Source organism: Elephas maximus, chromosome 9 (genome assembly GCF_024166365.1).
Source record: "Elephas maximus indicus isolate mEleMax1 chromosome 9, mEleMax1 primary haplotype, whole genome shotgun sequence".
Classification (NCBI taxonomy): domain Eukaryota; kingdom Metazoa; phylum Chordata; class Mammalia; order Proboscidea; family Elephantidae; genus Elephas; species Elephas maximus.
In genome coordinates, this window is record NC_064827.1 from 9,677,365 (window position 1) to 9,692,328 (window position 14,964).

Sequence of the window (14,964 nt, forward strand, 5' to 3'; positions counted from 1 at the left end):
ATGAAGTGTTGGTACGTTAAATCTGCTGTTATCACGCAAAGACTCCAATGCATGTTTCTATCCAGATCACTATGAGGGGCCATGTTTTCTCAGTGCACGGAAGACTGAGCTGTCAGCCAGAGGGCTGGTCTGGCCTAACAGAGAAACCACACATTAAGATTTCACCAAGGCACGAGCGAGCGGTGGACTTGGCAGTGGCGCCAGATTAAACACCATCATGGAAATATCTATCTGTCCTTATGCGACGACCCCCAAGGCAACCCTCACTCTCTGTGGTGTTTGCCTCTGAATCTCACAAACAGAAAGAAGTAGACAAGCACAGTTATTTTCCAGTTTAAAAATAGGGGCAGCCTGCATTCCATTCCGGAACATAATACGCAGTTTCATCACTGACAGGAATGCAGACTTTGGCTCAGATAGATTTCTTTTAAAAACATACGCTAACTTGGAAGAAATGCTGGGCGTCGGCTCCCTGGATCACAAAGTTCTGAAAACAGAGGCAGAACGTGTAGAAAGAAGACCGTGGACTTCAATGAACCCTCCTCTCCTTCCCTTCCAAGGAGCCCTGGTGGCCCAGTGGTTAAGTGATCGGCCGCTAATGGAAAGGTCAGTGGCTTGAACCTACCGGCTGCTCTACGGAAGAAAGATGTGGCAGTCCACTTGTATAGAGATTACAGCCTTAGAAACCCAATGGGGCAGTTCTACCCTGTCCTATAGGGTCGCTATGAGTTGGAATTGACTTGATGGCAACCGGTATAGTACCTTCCCTCCCACCTGCAACTACATGCTCACAGATGCCTCCATTCTAAGAAAAGTGCAGGGTGGGAGGGGCGCTCCAGGCTGGACCCAGGGCAGTGATCACAGGGTGGTTTGTGAGCAAAACAGCAGCTGCAGCTCAGCCCACATGAGCCAGCAACCACAGCCGAGGGGCAGCTACAGAGCCTGGATCACAGCGCCCACTGGGCACTCTGTAAAGCCGGGGACGGTGTCTGTTGGTCTGACTCACCATATCTTTGCTGGTCAAAGTTTTGGGGTCATTTATATTATTTTTCAGTAAGTTGCACGCAGACAACATCTTTTCACTTAATTCGTACCTAAAAGGGGGACAAAAAGATAAAAGAAAGAGAACTGATGATTGACCACAAGACAAAAGTCATTTTTATACTCATCACTATATTAGCCCTTGTGGCACAGTGGTTAAGAGCTCAGCTGTAAGCAAAAAGTTGGCAGTTCAAATCCACCAGCCGCTCCTTAGAAACCCTATGGGGCAGTTCTACTCTGTCCTGTAGGGTCTCTATGTGTCAGAATAGACTTGGTGGCAACGGGTTTGGTTCAGTTTTTTTTTTTTTTGGTTTGTTTTTAAAAGACAAGCCAAGCTCGGCAGGTCCTGGTTGGGGAAGGTGCTTGGCTAGAGGTGGTCTCGGCGTTTGAAGAAATCGAAGAAATTGACGCCAGCCCCTCCAGCCAGGGCTCAGGGCCTTTGCATGAGGGTGGCGTTCAGACTCACTGGTTTTGGCCTTTGTGATAATATAACAACTGGAGATTTTTTGCTCCTTTTATTCTAAGTTCTTCAAAATGTTTCCTCTTAAGCAAGGGACAAGGTTTTAATTCCCATATATCCAATATAAGTAAAAAAAGTAAAATTTTTTTTTTTTTTATATACTGACCAGTAAATCACACATCTGCAACCACATCTGGTATCCTGAGAAGCACTGGTTTAACCCATGTGAAAAAATAAACCTACAGATTGGATAACATATGGTATACATAACTCAATAAAACTGTTGGAAAATCAGGTGACAAGATACGGAGCTGTCGGACAATACTTGCGAACATAAACAGAGGCCACTTACCTTGAGTTAATGTCAAGTTAAACAGAGGTGAGTTTTCGGAAGCGTTCTATCTACACTTCTCATAGTGAAAAACCATACTGAGCTGTATCTGTTCTATTCTCACCTACTTTATAAGCATCAAATCCATTTTGCTGATAGACTTTAAATTATGGCATTTTGGGGTACAGATTTCAGCCAAGCAGGACTTTTATTTCATATTTCATTTCAGCTGGTATTTGTAATAACCCCAAATCCAGCCTTGTGGTATTCCCAACCACCCAGTGAGCAACAGAACATAGACATGTGACCGACTGACACCCTCTTTCCAGTAAGAGTGATCTTTGGTTGAGGCCTTGAAAACTGCTCCTCCCTCACACAGCAATCCTGTAATAACAGGGCTGCCACCTGCCTCAAGATAAAATAAACTCTGGAACTTAAAAAAAAAAGTGTCCTGGTCACCAACAAATGCTAGTACGTCTTTCAAGATAAGGTGGGGGGATTTGAACAATGGAAATTTTAGTGACGCTTACCAGTTCTGTATGGAGTTGCTGGGTGGCACCAACAGTTAAGTGCTTGACTACTAACCTAAAGGTTGGTGTTTGAACCCATCCAGAGGCCCCTCGGAAGAAAGGCCTGGCAATCTGCTTCTGAAAGGTCACAGTCTTGAAAACACGGTTCTACTCTGCAACACATGGGGTCACCGGGAGTCAAGAGTGGACTTGATGGCAACTGGTACTAGTTTTGTGGATGGTGGTTCCACATGTAAAATTACATAGCAAATAGTTAAAGTTTCAAAAAACAAAGGCGACCAGGTATCTAGCCATTCTCTAGGATCTCAAAGAGCCCTGGTATTATCATGCCCTGCAGTTCTATTTATTAGCAGCAGGAAAAGGTGTGCAAACCTTTGAGGAACAGATAAAGGTTAGTTTTCCTTTAAAAGACCAAACAACAGATGCAATTGCAAAATCTCCTCAACTATTGCCCAAGTCCGTCCACTGTGGGAGGGGTGGGGGCAGGGGAAGTACCACACCTCTCTCTGATTTCCACCTTCTCAGGTTCACATTCTTGAACCTGCATTTCAGCTTCCACCCTGGCGGAGTTGAAACCTTCAACATTAACGGCCTGGTGCCCTTCTGCCATTGCCTGTGAATCTTCGTCCTCCTCGTCCTCCTCTTCCTCAGGAGGGCACTCAATGACATCACCTTCGTCATCTGACTCGGAGGAAGAGCTTTCGTCTGAGCTGGAATCATCGCTGGAAGTGGTCTCATACCTAGGTGGCAATTGGGATTTCAGGAGATGCAAGGTGTGCCCGTAAAGACCCACTGACACTTAGAAATTTCTATGAAGGGAAAGCTGTGACCTGACTCCTGAAATTTCACCAGTGGTTACAGACCCTACACTCAGAAGTTCAAAGTAAAGTCTACTGAAATGCCAGGTGGCTTTGACTGGGAGGCCTTGGGCAGTGCAAGGGATTAACACGCTCAGCTGCTAACCAAAAGGCTGGAGTCCACCCAGAGGCGCCTTGGAAGAAAGGCCTAGTGATCTACTTCTGAAAAATCAACCACTGAAAACCCTGTGGAGCCCCGCTCTACTCTGACACACATGGAGTCACCGTGAGATGGAGCTGACTCGGTGGCAATTGGTGGTGGCGCTGGTTTGGGGTGAGTTCTGGCTTAAAAGGGATAACCTAGGTATCAGATCGCTTGTAAAACAAAATTCGGGCACCCCTGGCTTAGTATAAACTGAGAGGAAGCTTAAAGGAGACCAGGTGTACGTTGCTAAATTTTTATTTCTGTTCCCGGTTGGTTTTTTTTTTTTTTTAAATCTTCCTATTTTCCCCCATTAATCCTTCCACTGTCAAGATGAACAGATTATATAAGTATCAAGAGTCCCTCTGGTGTGTGCCCTCAGAACCTCCTGGGCCACCTCACCTGATATAACCTTTAAGATTTGAGAAGAAGACACCACCAGGCTAAGTCTTTCTGGCAGCCTTTACCATGAATAGCATCTCAGCTAACTTTGCACTGCTGCTCTTTTGCAGAGGTCATGTATTGATTAATTTGTTGCTTTGGTTCAGTTGTAGTAGGGCAGACAAGCTTAAGTGTTTACCAGGGCCAATTGGTAGAGAAGGAATAAACTATTAATATTCTACTTAGAAAGCAAAGACCTGATGGCGTGGCGTGGTTACTCTTCAGAGGAAAGGCCCTAGAATTCTGACGGGGAATGTGGAGAGCTAAGCAAAGCAGCCCATTCTGAAGCAGTGGGCTCATGCTCCTGGTCTCCTTCCATGTATGTCTGAGTTCTGAGGAGGTTAAGAACCATTGTCCAGCACAGCACAGGACACTGCTTCCTGCCACTCTTGCTGAAGACTACACTTCTCAGATCAGAGGTGAGGAGAAGTAAATTGCTCAGCGTCATCAGGATTCCTGACAGAAGGCAAGAGGAGAGAAGAGAGGCCCACTGCACCTTTCTGGGGGGACTCCTCTGTCACCATGATGTGGCAGCATCCCAGACTAGAGACCTTTAAACACGACTTAAGCCACAGGGAGCAAAGGAGACAGACCATGTACACACTCCAGGACCACCATCCTTCTTACCCTCCATTAATGCCGACAAACTGGAGGTTCTTTTTCGCGCCATTTGAATCTCTGTTTCCGTCTTTCTTCTTCATGATGGACTTCAGCGTGCTTTCGTTATTTGCATATGCTGTGAAAAAGTGAATCGAGGTGATCAAAGTTACCGTAACTCATACCTGTACATAGGAGCGCTGGTGGCTCAACGGCAAAGTGCTCAGCTGCCAACCGAAAGGTTGGTGGTTTGAACCCACTCACTGGCTCCACAAGAGAAAAGACCCAGCTATTTGTTTCTGTAAAGATTATAGCCTAGAAAACCCTCTGGGGCAGTTCTACTCTGTCATATGGGGTCGCTGTGAGTCCAAATCAACTCGATGGCACCTAACAACAATAGACCTGTACGCATTAAATCAACAGGTCATCTTTCTTCACGTATGTTTTACTTTCTTGTCATTCATGAAAAAGTAGCTCTTGGCACGTATATAGAGAGACACTTGCCCCAAAGCCACTGGGAAATGGTGTGGGTGCAGAGAAAGTGATTCAAGGTTCCATGAATACCTTTCTTGAAATGGAAAAAAGATCCATCAGTACTTCCAGACGTAACAAAAGCAGTGACTGCTAGCATTGGTATCTGGCTTTACTGTTGTTAAAGGGATGTCGTACCTCACTTGATCCTCAAAAACCACTTAGCCATGAAGATAGGGATGATTACTGCTCTCTGTCTTCAGCTGAGATAACCTAGAGCCTAGACCCGGGAAAACTTATCCCTGACAGACTGGGAGAGTTAAATGCTGTTTATTTCTCTTAAGGGGATTCTGCACCTTTAATTCTTTGTTGTTAGCTGCCATGATTCGGCCCCGACTCATGGTGACCCCGTGTACCATGCTGCCTGATCCTGCGCCATCCCCATAATGAGTTGTGGATCAGAACAACGTGATATGTAGGCATTTCCTTGGCTTAATTTCAAAAGTGGATTGCCAGGTCTATCTTGGTAGTCTGTCTTAGACTAGAAGCTCCACTGAAGCCTGTTCGGCAAAACGGCAACACGCAAACCTCCAATGGCAGGCGGGGGGTGGCAGCATATGCGGTGTACTGGCCGGGAATTGAAGCCGGTCTTCCACATGGAAGGCAAGAATTCTACCACTGAACCATCACTGCCCACATTTTATTTCTTTAGTAATCACTTAGAGATACTTTGGAATGCTGGTGGCGCAGTGATTAAGAGCTTGGCTGCTGACCAAATGGCCAGCAGTTCTAATCTACCAGCTGTCCTTGGAAAACCTATGGGGCAGTTCTACTCTGTCCTATAGGGTTGCTAGGAGTTGGAATCAACTCGACGGCAATGGGTTTTTAAAAGATACTCAAGGCCTACCTTCCTGTGATGGATGATGGATTGAATTGTGTCCCCCCAAAATGTGTATCAATTTGGCTAGGCCATGATTTCCAGCATTGTGTAATCACCCACCATTTTGTTACCTGATGTTATTTTTCTAGGTATTGTAAATCCTACCTCTATGATGTTAATAAGGCAAGACTCAATCTGCAAGATTAGGCTGTGTCTTAAGTCAATCGATTTTGAGATATAAAAGAGAGAAGTGAGCAGAGACACATGGGGACCTCATACTGCCAAGAAAGAAGCACTGGGAGCATAGTGTGTCCTTCGGACCTGGGGTCCCTGTGCTGAGAAGCTGCTAGACCAGGGGACGACTGATAACAAGTACCTTCCTCCAGAGGCAATAGAGAGAGATAGCCTTCCCCTAGAGGTGGCGCCCTGAATTCAGACTTCTAGCCTCCTAGACTGAGAGAACAAATTTCTCTTTGTTAAAGCCGCCCACTTGTGGTATTTCTGTTATGGTAGCACTAGGTAACTAAGATACTTCCCAACAACTGTGGAATCTTTCTTCCAAGTCAACTTACAATGCAAACTGGCTTTAAATTGGGAATGCTGGCCATGTCAGCCCTAGCATCCTGATGCTAAGAAATGTTACCGTAGAGACCAGCAGCAATCTGGTCGTCTGTCAGGTTCACTGAAGACAGTGTACTCTCCTGAGGGGGTAAAGCGTCCTTGCCGCCCATGGGCTTTCCTTCTGTGGCCCCGACCTCTTGCTCAGGCAGGGACATCTGGTTCCTCAATGGCATTCCAGGCTGTAGGGCTCCACACTTACAGGCATGCTGCAGGTTACTTCCTGTCAGGAACAAGAAGGGTGTGAGGAGTGTGTGTGATGCTGACCTGCTCCCGTCGATTCCGACTCACAGCAACCCTGAGAGACAGAGTAGGCTAGCCCTGGAGGGTTTCCAAGGCTGTGATCTTTACCGGCAGAGGTCACCACATCTGTGATGCTAGGACCGAACAAAACGGGCTAAAAGGTTTTTATAAAAGATGCTGGCAAACTCATCCTTTTCTCAAGTGCTTCCCTCTTGTGTTTTTATCTGTATAAACGGCACAGCTGTCCCAGCCACCAAAGCTCAAACCCACAAAGCCTTCCTTGGCTCTTCCTGTTATTCCCACATCTGGATCTGCCAAGCCTTGTCAGACCAACTCCTTGTCACCTCTCTGTTCTGGCTGTGACCACCCAGCGATGGCTCTCACTACGTCTCCTCCTGACTGCCCGGCTTCCTTGACCCCTGGCCTTCTTAGACGCCGCTGCCGAGGAATGCTACCAGCCAGCTCTAATCCCACCACTGAATGGCCAGTGGCCGTCTTGTCGGCGCTGACTCATGAACCCCATGTGTGTCAGAGTACAACAGCGGCCCACAGGGCTCTCTTTCTTATTTTCTCTTGGCTACATATAATTTTTTATTGTATTTTCAGTGAAAGTTTATACAGCAAATTAGGTTCCCATTTGACAATTTCTATATAAATTGTTCAGTGACAGTTACATTTTTCACAGTGTGTCAATATTCTCTTTGATTTTGTTCTGGTTGTTCCACTCCCTGTAGGGTTTTGAGTGGCTGCTTTTTCAGAAGCAAATTATCAGGCCTTTCTTCTGAGGCACCTCTGGGTAGACTTGAATGTCCAACCTTTTGGTTAGCAGTAGAGCATGTGAACTGTTTGCATCATCCAGGGACCCCAATCCTGTCATGACCCCAGCTTAAACAAAATTAGACAAAACCTGAACTCGTCCCCACTCAGGAAATAAAGCCCACATGCTCAGCCAGACCCCCAAATTGTCCTTACCCCAGCACCAACTTGCCTCTCCAACCTTACTTCCCACTATCTTGCAGTCCTTCCTTACTGGAACTGGGCTGACACTCCAGCAAATGGACCTACCCCTGGTATAAGTGGGGCCCCTCGTTTTCCCGAAAGCATGCCTTAGCTTCTTCTCCTACCTGGAATGCCCTCCACCCCGCCCTCCCATGGCCAAGCCTTCCTACCACTCAGGCTTTGAGGCTGGTGGCCCCCTTTGCAACATACTGGTTTACAACAACAACCATAATAAAAAAAGTTACGACGGGGGACAGCAAACCATCCAAAGTGAGGCATTAAAAATCACCTAAAGGTTAAACTCTGACAGTCCCACCGAAGAACCCCTAAACCCCTAAAGGCCACAGAGCTGGATGAGAACCCACAGTTCCTCATTCTGGGTCCAGTAGTGTATCCACGTTCAAGAGCACCAAGCTCCCTCTCCCACCTCTGCAGGGGTGGGCAGCTCCCCAGGTGACTCTGCGCCAATGCATCTCGGTCCTATACATACACAAACACACACATACATACACCATACACTTACATATACAGATACACGAACACATATACACACCACACATACATACATACACAAAGACACATACACACACCCCCCACGAGACCAAGTGGAGCCCTCCAAACAGTCCTACTTGGGGATGCTCTTCCACGCTTTGGGCAGCGCTAGACAGTAGAAAGTCCTCAATAGAACATCTGTGTAATTCAACTCAAAGCCCTGAGGACTCTGCTGAGGCCAAGAACAACATCAAATGTTAAACTAGCTCTCATTTGCTCAAGTCACAGGGACTTTGTAATCTGGAGTCCCTGGGTGGTACAGACAGTTAATGCGCTCAGCTGCTAACTGAAAGACTGAAAGCTCGAGCCCACCTAGAGGCACCTTGGAAGAAAGGCCTGGCAATCTACTTCCCAAAAAATCAGCCATTGAAAACCCTACGGAGTGCAGTTCTACTCTGACACACATGGGGTGCCATGAGTTAGAGTCGACACGACGGCAACTGGTAAAATTACCAGAAAATGTTTTTCCAGTTGGTTTTGAATGGGCTATAAACGGCCTATGATTCTCCGAACTTGATAAAGACCCACCTGTGGTTGTAGGCTACACACAGGCTGATACATGTACCAGATATGACTGTGGCATGTGACTACAAGTTCACTCAAAACAAAGGAATGGTGTAGCCAAGGGGGCCAAAAATCAATTGAAGAGGTCAGCATAATTCAATGTTCTCAGCCCTGGTGGCTCTTTAGAATCTCCTGAGTTGGGGGTGGACCTGTAAAAATACAGACACAATGAACTACCTGCAGATGAGGCCCAGGAGGCAGTGTTTTGTCAAAGCTCCCCAGGTCATTCTGATGTGCACCAGGACTGAGAACCACTGAATTAAATGAAGCAATATAAAGCTTGACTGTTGGAAACAAAAGCTGGCTCCACTCTGGTTTCAACCTGTCCACTTAGATGGATGCGAGTTCTTAGGAATTACTGGTGTTTTAATTATCCGTCCTGGACCACTGGTGTTAGAAGTGCGTGGTGAAGAGTAAATACACAAACTACGGCCTCACCTACCCCGAGACCTGAAGAACTAGATGGTGCCCAGATACCACTACCAACTGTTCTTATCACGGCCACAATAGATGGACCTGATAGAATGGTATAAAAACGTGCAACAGAACCTCATATTCCTTAAGAAACAAACGAAAACAAGACCAACTGGACTGGTTGAGGCTGGAGGACTCCCCGAGACTGCTGACATACTCTGACATACTCTTCAAACCTTGAACCAAAACTAACCCGAGATCACCTTGTAGCTATATAACAAGTTAGCTCAAAAATAATGAGTATTACCTGTAAGTACTATGCTTGTTTAAAAAACCACGTGTATGAGACCAAACAGACAACAAACACTTTAAAACAAAGATGAGAATGTAGGAGACCAGGGAAGCTAGGACAGCTAGATTAAGGTAAATAGAACCACCAGAAGGGAAATAATGAGAATGCTGACAAATTATGAAGAATGTAACCAACATCACTGAACAATTTGTACAGAAATTGTTGAATGGGAACCTAAACTGCTGTGCAAACCTTTAGCAAAAACACCGTATTATTAAAAAAAAAAAAAAAAGTAAATGCTACCCATCCAAAAGGTAGATAAAAAAATAGGAGGAAACACAAAACACCGTCAGAATTCTGGCACTCTTGCCTAGAAACTCCCTTGGCCACCAGGGGGCACTGGTTTCCACAGGGACCACCGGCGAGTTAGCAACTGTGAAAAGTCTTTGGTCATTAACTCAAACTTATAACTGCCATAAACACCAATAAAGTGTGAGCCTCCCAGTATGACTTGGCCAGGTCAGTGATGATTAAAAGACAGCAAATGACAGAAATCTCAGTGTTCTGGAAATGAAGGGCACCCCTGATACATTAATTCTGATTCTAAAGGGCACCTACGTTCACGTTTCAAAATATATAGATAATCATAAAAATGGGGCAAACTATAATGAAAATTAACTTAAACTTTTTATGTCCTTAACTTTAGGAATGTTAGAAACAAACTGCTGTAAAATAAAAATGATTCAGTAAATAATAGAGCTGGGAGAGTTTGAAGGAGTTGATCTTCTCCAGTGTCCTTTGTGACATTTATCCATCTAGAATGGGTGGTGGTGGTGTTGGGTGCCATCGAGTTGATTCCAACTCATAGCAACCCCATGTGACAGAGTGGAACCGCCCCATAGCGTTTTCTTGGCTGTAATTTTTACAGAAGCAGACTGCCAGGTCTTTCTCCCATGGAGTGGTTAAAAAAAAAGGTTAGTGGGTTTAAATTGCTGATCTTTCAGTTGGCACCTGAGTGCTTAACCATTGCATCCCAGGGCTCCTTAGGATGGGTTTTAGTTGTCGGTATACAGCAATGTGTTTCTAAATTTGTTAGAAAACTGATTTTTGAAAAGATATTTAAATAGATTTTAAAAGATGCTATGTTGCCATATCCCAACTGTTCTGGCATGCTAACCCAAGCTTTTCTTTCTAATGCCAAGGCTTTCTGAAAACACAGTTATAAACAAGGTGTGAGCGTGTCACTGTGCCAAATTTTCAATTAGGCATTCCAATTTTGTTTTTATAGAACACTTAACTTGTCAAGAATAGGTAGGACAGCAATTTCCGATCCCTTACGGAAGCTATGCAGTTGTTTATAAATATTTTCCCAACATTTAACTAAGAACTCTGCAAGGACGCTTCTGGTTTTTCATAAGAAAAAGGGCTTGTGCATAAATTCACTCTTTTCAGCCCAAATGTTGGTTTGGGGGATAGACAGTAGAGATTTTTCACAAAGCGTCACTCCTTTTTTGGTATGTATAAAGTACGGTGCTTTGATGGAGGAGAGAGGACAAGTCCCTTTCTGTTTCTAGGCTCAACTAGAAATTGCTGGAATGCCATGTATGTGGCCACCAACATAGTCAAACCCGTTGCCACTGAGCCGATTCTGACTCACAACGAGCTTATAGGACAAAGTAGAACTGCCCCATAGGGTTTCCCAGGCTGTAACCTTTACAAAAGCAGGCTGCCACATCTTTCTCCTGTGGAGTGGCGGGTGGGTTCGAACCACTGATCTTTCAGTTAGCAGCTGAGCACTAAGCCACTGCACCAGCAGTCAATTAGCAGTCAAGTGAAACTAGAGACAGAAACTTAAGTTGCTAGATCTGCGGTTTAATCACTGCTTGGAGCCCTGGTGGTGCTCACCAAGGAGCTGGCTGTTCCCACCCCCCGGTGGCTCAGCAGAAGGAAGACCTGGGGACCTCCTCCCATAAAGGTGATACCCTGGAGAAGCCTGTGTGGCATTCTGCCCTGTCACCTGGGGTCGCTATGCATCAGAAATCTACCCGATGGCACCTAACAACAGGGCCATTTGGATCTTTCCCTGGGAACTTAGCAGAGAGCCGTCATGAATGCCTTTAAGGGTGGATTCTCATTTAGAAATTAAAATGCCAGGGTGGCTTGAGGATCAGGTTCTCCTTCACCACAACCATTTAATTCAACATGTTTAATCACACATCCTCCCAAGGCCTGACCCAGAAAACCCACACTGACCTCCTGCTTACCCAGAGCTGGCAGAGCAGATGGCTCCGTGTTTTTCCAGAACAGCGAAAGTCCTCCAGCCCATCCCTAAGCTCACCTCCCAGACCTCCAAGAGCGTGAATGCAGCAGCAGTCTTCCTGCACCTTCTCTGGTACCTAACACACACAGCCACAGGTCACCATTCACATCTCTGGTACCTAACACACACAGCCACAGGTCACCATCACATCTCAGCTACCTAACACACACAGCCACAGGTCACCATTCACATCTCCGGTACCTAACACACACAGCCACAGGTCACCATTCACATCTCCAGTACCTAACACACACAGCCACAGGTCACCATTCACATCTCCAGTACCTAACACACAAACCCACAGGTCACCATTCACATCTCTGGTACCTAACACACACAGCCACAGGTCACCATTCACATCTCTGGTACCTAACACACACAGCCACAGGTCACCATTCACATCTCAGCTACCTAACACACACAGCCACAGGTCACCATTCACATCTCCAGTACCTAACACACACAGCCACAGGTCACCATTCACATCTCCGGTACCTAACACACACAGCCACAGGTCGGCATTCACATCTCTGGTACCTAACACACACAGCCACAGGTCACCATCACATCTCAGCTACCTAACACACACAGCCACAGGTCACCATTCACATCTCTGGTGTCCATGTCCACAAGTTCTTCAAGGGGTAGACCACCTTACATTTCTCTCCGTCACTGTACCACACCTTGCATATTTAAATGAAAAAAACACCCAAACATTTGCAGTAAGATTGACTCTGACTCATGGCGACCCTGTGTGCGTCAGAGGAGGACTGTGCTCCACAGGGTTTTTGATGGCTCAATTTTGGAAGTAGATTGCCAGATCTTTCTTACCAGGCACCTCTGAGTGGACTTGAACCTCCACCCTTTCAGTTCCCAGGGACACCACTTTGTGTATGTTACTGTGTACCACCGAGTTGATTCTGACTTATCTGACCCTACATGACAGAGTAGAACAGCCCTATAGGGTTTTCTGGGTTGTCATCTTTACAGGAGCAGATTGCCAGGTCTTTTTTCCTGTGGAGTGGCTGGTGGGTTTGAACCACTGACCTTTAGGTTAGCAGCTGAGTGCTTAACCATTGTACCACCAGGCTCCTTACTTTACATTTAAACCTGTTGCCATCGAGTCAATCCTGACTCATAGTGATGCTATAGGACAGAGCAGGATTGCCCCATAGGGTTTCCAAGGCCGTGATCTTTACCGAAGCAGACTGCCACATCTTCCTCCTGTGGAGTGGCTGGTGGGTTCGAACCTCTGACCTTGTGGTTAGCAGCCGAGAGCTTAACCACTGCACCACCATGAAATACATTGCTATCAGCTGACACAAATAAAAACGGGGACAGAGCAGACCTTCACCACCTTGATGAAGAGATGAACTGATGCTGAGAGAATAATCAGCTGTAGCCGCCTTCCAACAGCAATGCCTCCCCCGTTGTTTACGGCTGGGCATCTGTGAGCTCGCAGCCATTGCAGACCTCAAAAAAAGCCACAGACTTATCCCCAGGCTTCAGCTGAAACCAGCTGTGTACTTCAGGATTCACTCGGAGCGGAAGGGTCAAAGTAAGCCCGCAGCTTTTCCAGGGTGTGTGTGCCTTTCAGTCATTTCAGTTAGGAGCTCTGGTGGTGCAGTGGTTAAAGTGCTCAGCTGCTAACTGAAAGGTCGGCGGTTTGAACCCACTAGCTGCTCCATGGGATAAAGATGTGGCCATCTGGTCCTTTAAAGATGACAGCCTTGGAAACCCTACAGGGCAGTTCTACTCTGTCCTACAGGGTGGCGATGAGTCGGAATCAACAGCAACTGGGTCAATGGGTAGTTCCTGTTTAGAAGTCCCTGGGTGGTACGAATGGTTAGCAAACTCAGCTGCTGCTAACTGAAAGGCTGGAGGTTCAAGTCCACCCCAGAGTGCCTCAGAAGAAAGGCCTGGGAATCTACATCCAAAAAAAATCAGCCATTGTAAACCCTGTGGAGCACAGTTCTACTCCGACGTACACGGGGTTGCCATGAGCTGGAATCAACAGGTTTTACTTGGTACCTCTTTGAAAGGATAAAGCATAGGATTAAAAGCAAGGGTTTCAAACAAGTGCCAAAGGCTCCTAAAGGTGCCAGACAGATTTTAAGTTGTTGGAACAAAAGATTTCCTCAGGACTGAAGCCTTTTTTCCCAAGGTCTATAACAGATCTTCTAAATCTGTAATTTTTAATTTTTCTGAGGGCCAGCCAATGCTTTTGAGAATCTGATGAAAGTTATGGGCTCTCTCCAAAAAGCCCGAATGCTAAAGGGCTCATGAAAGTATGCACCCCAGGTTCAGACGCCCTGCCCTGAGGCCGTTTATTCCAACAAGATCTCACTATATAGAACTGGGGGCGCTTATTGGGAAGTGCTGGGTGGAGGCAGGAAACCCATTAATTTGGAAAAAGTTCCCCAGGTGAATCCGATGTAAGAGTTACTCTTACGGATGTTGTTGTTGTTGTTGTTGGGTGCTTTCGAGTCCGACTCACAGCGGCCCCACGTGGTAGAGCATAACTGCCCCCTAGGGGTTTCTAGGCTGTAATCCTTACATGGGCTGCCAGCAGAACGAACAAATCTGTCTTGGAAGAAGTACAGCCAGAATGCTCCGTAGAAGCAAGGATGGCGAGACTTTGTCTCACATACTTTGGACATGTTATCAGGAGGGAGTAGTCCCTGGAGAAGGACATCATGCTTGGTAGAGGGTCAGCAAAAATGAGGAAGACCCTCAACGAGATGGACTGACACAGTGGCTGCAACAAGGGGCTCAAGCATTAACGATTGTGAGGATGGCGCAGGACTGGACAGTGTTCCGTTCTATCGCACACAGGGTCGCTATGAGTCGGAACCGACTTGACGGCACCGAAGAGCAAGAACAATCCTTACGGGAGCAAACTGCCAGGTCTTTCTCCCCAGGAACCACCAGGCGGGTTTGAACCCCCAACCTTTTTGGTTAGCAGCTGAGTGTTTAACCATTGTGCCACCAGGGCTCCTTTCTTAAAGGATAATCTGTTGAAAGAGGCCTAAGGAGAAAAATCAAAGCCAATCCTTTCACTTGTACAGGAGGAAACAGAAGCCTAGAACTGGACTCTCTGAAGTGACGAGCAAGCTACCTGTGCAGCTGGTACCTGGGGTCCCGGTACCTGGGGTCCCGGCACCTGACTTCCCTGTCAATATGCCTTCCACTGCATCATACCTTCCTAGACT

The 14,964-nt window shown here is 46.4% G+C and overlaps 1 protein-coding gene across 6 annotated transcripts in view; it reads right to left on the reverse strand.

Annotated features, from left to right (window-relative positions):
- Positions 1–14,964, reverse strand: part of KANK1 (KN motif and ankyrin repeat domains 1) — a 249,227-nt gene that overhangs the window by 16,813 nt on the left and 217,450 nt on the right. For 5 of the 6 annotated variants that reach the window (XM_049896145.1, XM_049896146.1, XM_049896151.1 and 2 more), the window contains 4 exons: positions 6,394–6,591; positions 4,430–4,538; positions 2,863–3,102; positions 1,007–1,094 (listed from right to left, as the gene is read on the reverse strand). In XM_049896145.1, coding sequence (XP_049752102.1) covers positions 1,007–1,094; positions 2,863–3,102; positions 4,430–4,538; positions 6,394–6,591 — 635 coding nt within the window. The remainder of the gene's footprint in view (positions 1–1,006; positions 1,095–2,862; positions 3,103–4,429; positions 4,539–6,393; positions 6,592–14,964) is intronic. The other variant, XM_049896147.1, reaches the window with a different exon arrangement.